General features: G+C 36.1%; 1 protein-coding gene across 2 annotated transcripts in view; it reads right to left on the bottom strand.

The window, feature by feature from the left end:
- Positions 1–94: 94 nt before the first annotated feature.
- FAM133B (family with sequence similarity 133 member B) overlaps positions 95–12,476 on the bottom strand; it is a 28,772-nt gene continuing 16,390 nt past the window's right edge. For both annotated transcript variants that reach the window (XM_070471821.1, XM_070471816.1), the window contains exons 9-11: positions 8,729–8,821; positions 4,254–4,301; positions 95–1,432 (exon numbers count right to left, since the gene is read on the bottom strand). In XM_070471821.1, coding sequence (XP_070327922.1) covers positions 1,346–1,432; positions 4,254–4,301; positions 8,729–8,821 — 228 coding nt within the window. In that variant the 3' untranslated portion in view covers positions 95–1,345. The remainder of the gene's footprint in view (positions 1,433–4,253; positions 4,302–8,728; positions 8,822–12,476) is intronic.

Genomic DNA, 12,476 nt, shown 5'->3' with positions numbered 1-12,476 from the left:
ATTTATCAATTCTCTTTAACATTACTAGTAAACAGTTCAGCAGGAGATATGAGGCACAAAATCTTAGTAAAATATGACACAGGAAAAGCAATAATGTAATTCTCACTTAAATTTAACTCATCATAATTTGTTGTGAATGTACAAAGACAAACTTTTAAAACGTTATATTTACTAAGATTCTGGCAATAGTTTTATGTAACAAGACACAGCATACCAGGCCTGCCACTCAACTTATTTATGGTAAGTCTCAGCTTCAATATGAAGCTGTTTAAAAAAAAAAAAAAAAAAAATCAAAAACCTGCTTTTTACATGCTAAATAGCTTGGCAAGTATGCTGTTAAACACAGTAAGGAATTTAAGATAGCAAGAATAAGGAGTTAATAAAAAGCTAAACATTACAGCCTAAACAAAATTCATACAAAAAATAAAAGAACTATCACTGGTTACATAAAATTTTCCTGACTGGTTAAAACTTAACAGTATAAAACATGCATTTCAGAATCTTTAGCTATCAAGTTCAAAAAGTACCAGTGTCTATCTGAAATGATTCCTTTTCAAAGCCAAAGTGTAGTCAAAATTAGTTCAAATGTTATAACACATTCTAACGCTAAAAAACATTCAGTATTATCGAAGTGGAGGTAAACCCCAGAGCTTCTGGGGCATTCTCATGCTGCAAAAGGCTATTCCTCTGGTTCGCTCAAAGCAGCACGGGGCAGAGTCCGAGGTGACTGAGCTCAATGAAGGGCAGGGCCGCCATACCTGGCTCTGACCTCCCCACGAGGCATGGCTGCTGTGTCCACAAAAATAAGACGTGTGAGGATAAAGGCACGCTATTCTGCTAGCTAAAGTGATAGCAAACCACCCCCACCCCTAAAAGCTCCTTCCCCAGGTAAATAAAAAGGGGGAAAATTTAAAATACACTTATCTACAAGAGTAAGGATTTTGAAATATCAACATAATCCCTACTTCAAAAAAAGTTAACTAGAGTCATCTGGTCATTTCTGATTACATCTTAATGATGTATACAGATTCAGTTTTTGTTGATTTATCATTAGATACTTCTAGTCAAAATATTAACTTTATTCCCAAATATCTTAAACCACTAGTATGACTGCAGTGTATTACCTCCCAGAGTTACTGGAAGAGGGAAAAAAAATAGATGTTCAAGCAGCAGGCAACAATTATGGCCCTTTCACACAGTGGCATCTGAGTGGCTACTGATAGTCCAGGAATAATTTAAAAACAAGAAAATTCATGCATTTTAGTAAATATGTCATAATTTTCACAGTTGAAATTTCCTTAGACATTGCACTTTCTTTATAAGTGAATCCTGATTCTTCTTAATGTTATGGTGAGTCAGGACTTGAACTAGCAGCCTTCTTTTTCTTCTTCTTACTGTGTTTCTTATGCTTCTTTTTCTTTTTTGTCTTTTCCTGAAAAGATAGTTCCGTGTTAGATACAGCTACATGAAAATCTGCAAATTAAAAACAACTTCACTACAGTCCTTCTAAGTTACTATATAGTCATTTCAAACAATCCACACAAACAAGTAAGTTACTCAAAACATTTCTCAAAAAGTCTCAATAATACTGTATGAGGACTAAGAAAGTACTTGTCAATTTTCAAAAGATAAGGAAAAACTCTATGTCAGTAGCACATTATTGTAGCTTCTTAACAACATTTCCTATAGGAAATAAATTCAACTGAATTATGGTATCAACTACTATACTTTTGTTATCTAATTTTTAAGGCTGCAATAATTACAGTTACTGCAAAGGAAACGTCACATCGTAGTAAAACAATTGTAAAATGGTAGCATTCAAAGGAAAAATACACTAAACCTATTTTTAAGTAAATAGGAACAGATATTATGTACTGCTTAGGCTGGTAGGACTACTTCATTAACTTAACAATTAACTGGTACAAAATACTGATGCAAAGTTGAAAAGTCTATTTAGCACTTGATTTTTAGAGGAAAAGGCCATTGTAAAAGTAGTGATACTGTAACTAGACAAAGGAAGCTAAAATTTTGCTACACCCTGACTTTCTGATGTAAAAGAGAAAGGCAGACCTTTTAGAAACAGATATGTGGAAATGGGGCATCAAGTAATATGCTAGTGTTGATATTCAGGAGAAGAAAGTAAAAGGGGAAGAGGCACCCAGAGGTGGCAAAGGCAACGCTTCCAGTCCAATCTCTTAATCTAGGAGAGCTTTCCACCCCTTGCCCGCACTAAGGGCTTTACTACTTTATGGCTCTTAAAACAACTTCCATTGTTCTTCTCATTACAAGTCCGAGTATTCATGGACTGCTAGAGTCCAAATCTTGTATTTGGACTTTTTAAAAAAATTTTTAAATTTTTTATATTTGGGCTTCTAAAGGTAAGTTTTGGGTACAGGTTCCCTTTTCATAAAAGGACTGCTGGCCATTCTGTTCTTAGAAACGTTTCTTCTTGGCTCCATGCCACCTCTCTGCTGCTTCTCTTCTATCACAAAGGCCCCAGTTCCTTTGCTGGTTCTTCCTCTGCTCAGCCTCTGTGGGCTTCCTTCTTTTCCACATGCTTTCCCAGTCACAGGCTTTAAATGCCACTTACAGACCAACCTCTACATCCAGTCCTGGGCTCTGAAGACTGGGAGTGCCTCATTAACAGCTCTACCACGCATATCTAAAACTACCATTAAAAAGGCCTGATTTTTCTCTCAAGGTCCTCTCAGCCATTTCAGTGAATGGCACCACTAACTAATTCACATTTTAGTTAGGCCAAACCATCTAAGCTTCTTCTACCTCCACCCTCCACCCCTGAAGCACCAGGCAAGTCCTACCACCTAAGTCCAAAACATACCTCGAATCTACCAGGCCAGTCCATCTCCACCACTATCACTGCAATACAAGTAACAGCGTTTCTCATTTATGTCTACCCATCACCTCTGTCAAATGTTTTAAAAAGGTAAAGCTGACTCAGGCCACCTGTTTGCTTTGATGAAAACCCGCTGTGCTCTGAGACAGGGCCGCTGCTTACTTTCCAACCTCACTGTATGCTCTTCCTCTTTGTCTTCTACGAATGAGCCAAGCCGACCTTTTTCCATTTCTTCAAATGTACCAAACTCACTCCCACCACAGGTCCTGAACTCTTCTCTTTGTCTAGGACAGTCTTCCTTTCATCGACTGGTTGGCTCTTTTTTGTGAATCAGATTTCAGCTGAATTTTACTTCCTCAAAGAGGCCTTCCCTCCCTCAGTCAGCCTCTCATTTATCACCCTCTTATCTATCTTGAATTCCATTTTAACAGCTCTACCAAGACAGAACCATGCCTGCATAGAGAAGCTTACTAAATACATGGAACTGACATATGCAAATACAAATTACAATTATCCCAAATCAATTAACTTTATGTGTTAATAATCTAACCAAAGATGAAAGCAGTCTTTACCCAAATTATTTTCCCACTCAGGAAAAAAGTCTCTTAAATGTTTCCTTGATCTTGGAGCATATAAAATGTTATGAATCATACATTATCAGGTGAACCTTCTTTTCAGAGGACTCTCATTGTAAGAGCAAAAGACATTCTGAGGAGGGGTAGTTACTGTCAAACCTACAAATGATGCTGTTCATTTTTCTTTTACTTCTCCCTAAGAAAACACCTTCAAAGGCCACAGCCCACACTTATGTGAGTACTCCTAAATTACTCTGGTGGTATGACCTCCATTTCTCTTTGGTAATTCGTTAAACACTATCTCTAGGCTGGTCTACTTCTCATTGGGTACCAGGTCCATTTTCCTTATTTTCGTCTTCCAACTTCTCAACCTGCACAGCAGTAGAGATGGCTTCAGAAATGACAAGAATCATCTTTATTACTGAATCATTTATACTGTCATGTTCCTGCTTATTTTTCACTGAAGCTTGTGCTTCAGGAGCTTTTTTCTGTTAGTATCAGTTTGGTAGATCTGGGAATAACTACTCTTGAAGATGGAGGGAATCACCATACTTTAGTTTCATGTTTCCTAGTATCATTTAAGGAAGTCAAACAAAAGTTTAAGCTTATAGTTTTAACAGTGAAATACTGAAATGCTACCAGGATATGCTTCCTTTTACTCTGAGCCAATTTAACTTTCTCCAGCTCATTAAGTGAAGCTGCTGAACACCACATCTTTCTCAATAAATATTTAGTTCTAGTAAATGCAATCATGTTTTATCATGACGTTTACATTAAACAAAATAGCTATACTGTTATCATGTAAAAACATAAGTGATACTTGCTGTTGTTTTTTCTCGTTCTTCACTGCTTTTCTTCTTTTTTGCTCGTACCTACAGAATTAAAATTTTTGTGAAGAAAAGTTAAATATATAACTTATACCCAAGGCGTTTTTTTTTCCACTCACTAATATAACTTGGATCTTTAAAATTTTATGTAAAAAACTTTTTTTGGACAATGAAATAACATTTTAAGTGCTCTGTTGTTCCTTAATCTTCTGTTAAATCACAGGGAGGATTCAATGAAAAACCTTTCAAGGAAAGTGAAAGGGTTAGTCGCTCAGTTGTGTTTGATTCTTTGCGACCCCATGGACTGTAGCTCACCAGGCATCTCTGTCCATGGGATTCTCCAAGCAAGAATACTGGAGTGGGTTGCCATTCCCTTCTCCAGGGTATCTTCCTGACCCAGGAATCAAACCTGGGTTTCCTGCATTGCAGGCAGATTCTTTACCACTGAGCCACCCTTTCAGAAGTACCTAAAAACAGCAGTAGAGGTATAGTAGATAAAACATTTGAGCTGTGAAAGAAAACAGACTAAGCTCTGAATCCTACCTCTGCTATATGTTACTCTCAGTTGTAGCTTCTTGGTAAAATGTAGGTAAAACCCACCCTCAAGGGAGCGGGCTGGAATACAGTAGGTGTTCTTTTTTTACCTAAGGTGTTGGTAATAAATAGTAGCTTTATATGTGTATATACATATATATATATATATATATATAAAAATGTATATAGTATACCTGGTACCAAAGAACTGATTAAAATCTTTTTAAGTAACAATTATTACCCCATTAATATTTTATTTAAATATTTTGAAGTGTGATACACTGGATTTACATTACATTCAAAGTTGCTAAGGCTGATGTGTAATAATGTTAAATCCAAGTATAACATTTTTTATTAAGAAATACATAATTAATACAACATATTATAATAGTAAAGGGCAGAAATGGCCAAAATGTTGAACTGTTTGGTTTATCTGCTAGGCTACTATATGTTAAATATATGAAAAGTAACTGACACTAGAACTAAAACAGACTAAAGGAATAGAACAAATAAACATTAGAAACTATTAGCTTTCAACAGGGGTGGCAGTTCTCTCGTGAAAACACTTAGAAAATAAAAATACTGTTTCTCGTGGTATTCTTGTCATCACAATGACCGAGTGGGGAGGGCCAGGTTAATACAGGGAAGGGCTGTCATGCAATGTCTAGGATAGCCCTGACATAAATTTATAAGAGCCTGCTTGACATTCATATAATGAACCCAATTATGAAAAGTAAAAAATCCTAAAATATGTTGCTGCTGAAGTGCTGCACTCAATATGCCAACAAGTTTGGAAAACTCAGCAGCGGCTACGGGACTGGAAAAGGTCAGTTTTCGCTCCAGTCCCCAAGAGGGCAATGCCGAAGAACGCTCAGACTGCCGCACTGTAACTGTGCTCATCTCACAGGTGAACAGGGCTATGCTCAAAGTCCTTCAAGTCAGGCTTCAGCAGCATGTGAGCCAAGAGCTTCCAGGTAGACAAGCTGGATTTAGAAAAGGCAGAGGAACCACAGATCAAATGGCCAACATCCACCAGATCACAGAAAAGAAAGGGGATTCCAGAAAAAATCTGCTTCTGTTTCATTGACTACACTAAAGCCTTTGACTGTGTGGATCACAGCAAACTGTGCAAAATTCTAAAAGAGACAGCAATACCAGACCACCTGACCTGCCTCCTGAGAAACCTGTATGCAGGTCAAGAAGCAACAGTTAGAACTGAACATCGAACAACGAACTAGTTCAAAATTGGGAAAGGAGTCTGTTAAGGGTGTATACTGTCATCCTATTTATTTAACTTATATGCAGAGTACATCATGCTTGAAATGCCAGGCTGGATAAATCACAAGCTGAAATCAATATTGCTGAAAGAAGTATCAATAACCTCATATGCAGATAACACCACCCTAATGGCAAAAAGCAAAGAGGAACTAAAAAGCCTCTTGACGGTGAAAGAGGAGACCGAAAAAGCTGGCTTAAGACTCATCATTCAAAAAACTAAGACCATGGCCTCCAGTCTCATTACTTCATGGCAAATACATGGGGAAAAATGGTGACTGCAACCACAAGATTAAAAGATGCTGGCCCCTTGGAAGGAAAGCAATGACAAACCTAGACAGCATATTAAAAAGCAGAGACATTACTTTGCCAACAAGATCCATATAATCAAAGCTATGGTTTTTCCGGTAGTCATATATACGGATGTGAGTTGGACCATAATGAAGGCTGAGCACCAAAGAATTGATGCTTTCAAACTATGGTGCTGGAGAAGACTTTTGAGAGTTCCTTGGACAGCAAGGAGATCAAACTAGTCAATTTGCAAGGAAATCAACCCTGAATATTCATTGAAGGACTGATGCTGAAGCTGAATTTGGCCACCAGATGTGAAGAGCCGACTCACTGGAAAAGATCCTGATGCTGGGGAAGATTGAGGGCAGGAGGAGAAGGGGACGATAGAGGATGAAATGGCTGGATGGCATCACTGACTCAATGGACAAGAGGTGAGCAAACTTCAGGAGATAGTGAAAGAAGCTTGGTGTGCTGCAGTCCATGGGGTCACAGAGTCAGATATGACTGAGTGACTGAACAAGTTTATTAAAATATGAACACAAAGTATTTTGTACTGGGTTTTAACATACAGTTGGCCCTCCATATCCACGGGTTCAGCACTCGTGGATTCAATCAACCACGGATCAAAAATATTTGGGAAGGGGATTCCCTGGTGGCTCAGGTGGATTACCTGCAATACCACGGATGCGGGTTCAACCCCTGCATCCAGGAAGATGCCACATGCCGTGGATCAACTGTGCCCATGTGCCACAACTACCGAGCCCATGCTCTAGGGCCCAGGAGCCGCAACTACCGAGCCCACATGCCACAACTACTGAAGCCCTCGCACCCTAGGGCCCATGCTCCACAGGAGAAGCCGCTGCAGTGAGCAGCTTGCGTGGAGCAACTAGAGAATAGCCCCTGCTCACTGCAACTAGAGAAAGGCCCACCCAGCAACCAAGATTCAGCACAGCCAGAAGTATACAAATTTTTTTTTTTTAATTTGGGGGAAAAAATGGCAGAAAGTTTCAAAAAGCAAAACTTGAATTGGCCACATGCTAGCAACTATTTATACAGCATTTACATTATATTAGGTAATATATGTACTCTACAGATAACTTAAAAGTACATGGGAGGATGTACATAGGTTATACACAAGTATTTACTATGCCATTTTGCATAAGAGACAACATCTGTGGATTTTGATATCCACAGGGGTCCTGGAACCAACTCCCTGCAGACATGGAAGAATGACAGGATAGAAAATGTCCTGTAAGAGTGACATGTAAATAAAGGGAAGACTGTCCTTTGTTTCATTCGGAGCTTTACTGGGAACTGTCTACCATTTTCGAAATGTCACTGATGACAATGCTATTATATGGCTTTTTAAGGGCATAGGTCAATTTGCCTGCTATAGCCTGAATTTTGCTGCAGCTCAATATTTTATGTCTTCTAGTGTTATTATGCTCAAATACTTATATAGAGAAATATAATTTCATAAAATTATATATTATTTTCTTATATTCATTTTTATTTCTTTAGGGGATACCATCAATAATATAAAAATGTGTACAGGTAAGCTATATTACCTACAAACTTCATTAAAGGAATAGTGTGAAATACTGCTACATAAATATTGCTATAAAACTGCTACAGGTTTTATTTTTCAAATGAGGAATTCAAGCCTAAGCAGAGGACTACATCAAAGATGACAACTTATAAACCAAAATGAACCAAGAATGGACTCTAATTCCAACAGAGTACAAAATCTCAGACATGGATATTATAGCTGAAAAGGATGGTCTAGATTACCTAATCATAGTTCCTCATTTTGTGGATAGGAAAACTGAGGTCCTATCAACATTTCTGCTTTACCTTATAACCTTTCTGCTTCCTAAAGAGCAGCTCAAAACCAAAACAAGGTGGGGAGGGAGGTGGGAGGGGGGATCAGGATGGGGAACACATGTAAATCCATGGCTGATTCATGTCAATGTATGACAAACCCACTACAATATTGTAAAGTAATTAGCCTCCAACTAATAAAAATAAATGGAAAAAAAAAAAACCAAAACAAGGGAATGCTGTGTTTTAATGTGCTACATACTATACAGTATTTTTCATGTCATCAAAATGGTAGTAAAATTTAAAGAAAATATTAGGAGAGTAAAAATAAAAGTTCTCAGGTAGGAAAGGTATGTGGGAATATAATTATCAAAATAAAAACTATATTACTATCTTCTGTAAAAATGCAGAATTTAATCTTAAATGGCATTTAACATGTTAGAAAAGTGAGTCAAATACTTATGAAAAATTATTTTTTAATAATTCACATTCATTAAGTCAAATAACTAGATATTTTAAAGTAAAGAAAATGGATTTAATTATATACTTACCTCCTCAGTATACTCTGATTCTGACTCTGACTCAGATGATAATGGTTTATCTTCTGGATACATCTTTCTTTTTTTGCTGAGCCCTTTAATGTCCTATGAAAAATAAATACATGTATGTTGACTCAGATATAATAGTATGCACAAGAATTTTATGTTTCTAAGTTCTACTTAAAAATTTTTCCTATTATCACAAAAACTACCCATTTTCATTTTAGAACTGTCTAAAATTGGTGACATTTATCAGGAATCAGTTTCTAATTTCAATAAAAGTTACTTTTATTAAGTAACTTGAAAAGAAATAACTAAACATTCACTTAGATGTAATATCTTCTTTACTTTCTCTAATTAAACATGATAGAATCTTAAAGAGTTAATGAAAACATAGCATAAGATTTGGGTCCTTTGCATTCTAACTCTTTTGTTTCTATCCAGGGTTGGATCAGACAGGCCTAGTGCTATAGAAAAGAATCTAAAAAGATGACTGCACTCTAATGCATTTAAAGTGTTAAATTTACATTAAAAAAACAAAACAAAACAAAAAACCCCAAACTTAATCCCTAAGCATTTAATGATGAGAAAATGTACAACTCAGGGGGAGAAAATGAGAGTAAGACTGGGAAAAGGGAGAAGTACTCTGAAAACACCTGAAGCAAAAGCGACAAAACATGAAGATGTATTAAAGCTGCATTCTGGATATGCCAGTTGTCATTTTATATTTTCTATATACTTTATCTGTATGTATGAAGTAGTTCATAACAAAAACAAAACCACATAGAGGAAAAAATGTTCGCCACCTAATCTTACACAGAAAAAAATGACCATTTTTTTAATAGCATGAACCCAATTTTGAAGAGGTAAACAAGGAAATAAACTAAAGGTGGTGATACATGTTAGATTGCAGGTGATTTGTTTCTGTAAACAGCTTTATTATTTTAGTAGAAATAATTCATTATAAGAAAATGCACCCAAATCCCACTACAGGGATTTTGGGAAATATCTATGTGTGTATGTATGCCTTTACATAAATACCTGTTTATGTAACCCACTCTTTTCACCCCATAGTATCTTTCCATGCCAATTACACCATCATTTTTGGCCACTTTTGATATACATTGAAAGTATGTATCATTGAAAGTATATCCCACAACTTACTTAACCCATCAGGCATATAGGTTTTTGCTATTAAAGTTGAAACAGAGTAAACCGTATGTGAGGGAAAAATCTTTATCTAACAATAAAGACTAAATAAAAAACCAAAGCAGCCTTCATCTAAATCATTGTCTCCCTCTCCCACAACCCTCAAAATTGTTTATTTCATTCATTCATCAATCACACATCACCAAAAAGCCTCTTCATCAGATTCTTTCGTCAGTCATAGCAATCTCAGATTATTAGAATATAGTTCATATTTTCTTTAAGAATTGCCTAAACATGTTTTTTGGGTTTCCCAGGTGGCACAGTGGTAAAGAATCTACCTTGCCAATGTAGGTGGTGCAAAAGACAGTTTTAATCCTTAGGTCGGGAAGATCCCCTGGAGTAGGAAATGGCAACCCACTCCAGTATTCTTGCCTGGAAAATGCCCCGGATAGAGGAGCCTGGCGGGCTGCCATCCATAGGGCTGCAGAATCGGACACAACTAAGCACATACACACCTGTTTTGCCTATTTTTGTGCGTGTGAGGTATTCTCTTTCTCTTAATTATTGAAGATCAAGGTTTTTTGTCTTACATATTCCTAGTAGTTTTTCTTAGTCTATTCATATATATTTAAACTTTGTCCATAGCTTAAATGTCTTTTTGCCATTCAGAATTTGAATTATATGGTCAAAAGTTCCTGAGTTTTGAGGCAAAGGCCTTTCTCACTCTGATGTTATATTCACCCATGTCTTTCTCTAGTTACATTTTCATACATTTCTGACTTATCTGGGAATTTATTTGGCCTTAAGGAGTGTTAAACTTTAAAATTTTCAAATGGTTAGTCACTTTTGCCCAAGAAATGCCACCCCTGGCATGTATAAATTCCACAAATACTTACCAATTTTTACCTGGACTTTACAATGTTCCATTGTTTTTTCTATTCCTGTACCATACCACATTGCTTTAACCAAAGTATATGAAAAATGTTTCAACTTCTAGTAGGGAAAGTCACACCCAGAAATTTTATTAAATTTTCATGTGTATCTGAATAGATGTGTACAGTTTTCTTTAAATTAGTCCTGCTCACCTCCTTAAGATTTTCCTATATATTTTTTGTAAATATTATAAATGAAATAGATTTTTCCATTATATTCTCTACTTAGGTATTGCATTGCCAAGCACTATGGAACAATTTAAAATAAAAATGGAGCTAAAAATAATGATTGATATATATGACTGAAAATTAAAACATTATAAGATTATAATAGACATCCTAAATAAGATTAAGAGAAATCGTAGACTTCTCTTAAGAGATGTTAACTATGTGTCTGAAAGATTAGCAATCAAGGTATATAACTTACCAATTGGAAAGATTTAAATCAAATGGAAAAATGGGCCAAGACCATGAAGAGGCAATCCACAGAGAATGAAATCTGCATGGCTAATCAATGGAGGGGCTCAGACATCTCCACACATTAAACTAGTGAAAAAGAAGGTCTCAACAGTGTGCTAGGTATGTATGAGGAACAGGGGTACTATCATATATTACTAGTAGGAGTGTAAATTAGAAAATAAGCACTTTGGCGAGCAAAATGCAGACACTTTAAATGTATCAATATGTTCCCTGGACCCAGAAATTATAGTCCCAGGTATACCTTAGAAAATCAACGAAAAGCTAAGGAAAAGGAGAAAAAGATAACAAATAGCCACGGCAGCACTGTTTGCACTACTCAAGAAAGAAAACAACCTAGATGTCTACAAACAAAAGAATAGAAATACAAATTGTGGTGCATTAAAATAATGGACTAGAAACAGAAGAAACAACCTTCAGAGTATCAAGAAGGATAAATGTCAACACCACTGTTACATGAAAAAAAAACAAGTTTCAGAAGAAAACACAATGACACCATTTTGAAAATAAGTGTGAACACACACTTATCTAAAGGTGGATGGGAAGGATACACAGTAATTTGAAAAACAGCTGCCTACAGTGAAGGAGAGTGTGACAGAGACTTCTGCCAATAAAACAAGACATGACAAAATGTAAACCATTTGCTAATTCTACTGGGTATGTATATGTGTTATTTATTATATATGTATATATTACTCTATATTTTGTATATTCTGAAGTACTTCAAAATCATAGTGCAGATGTTTTATTAGTTATTTCATGTTTGTAAACTGCCAGTTTTCAGTTTTACATTGTTTTTAAACACATGAAAGTAACCACTTATTATTTTATAAAGATTTTGAAAATCAGGAATTTCTGTTGAAATTATAACACACCCTATTGGAACTGAAAATAATCACAGTTTCCTTCCTTTGACCAGTTAATATGGCAAGTTATATTAATAAATTTTATATCCTTGAATCCTTGGAATTAATGAAACCAACTTTGTCAATATGCTTTCTTTTTTAGTGTATTTATTTGCAAACTGAAAAAAAAAAAAAAAAAAGAAGCCCCTTCTACATATACACCCAAGAGGAAACATTATGGACTGAGGGAAAGAAGCCAGTCACAGAAGGTCACATGCAGTGTAACTGCTCTATCTGGTACAGCCGGAAGATGCAAACCCACGGAGCCATGAAGCAGACTGGAGGCCAGCACAGGAC

Source organism: Odocoileus virginianus, chromosome 1 (genome assembly GCF_023699985.2).
Source record: "Odocoileus virginianus isolate 20LAN1187 ecotype Illinois chromosome 1, Ovbor_1.2, whole genome shotgun sequence".
NCBI classification, from domain to species: domain Eukaryota; kingdom Metazoa; phylum Chordata; class Mammalia; order Artiodactyla; family Cervidae; genus Odocoileus; species Odocoileus virginianus.
The sequence above is the reverse complement of the archived record's forward strand: the minus strand, read 5'-3'. Positions and strand labels throughout refer to the sequence as shown.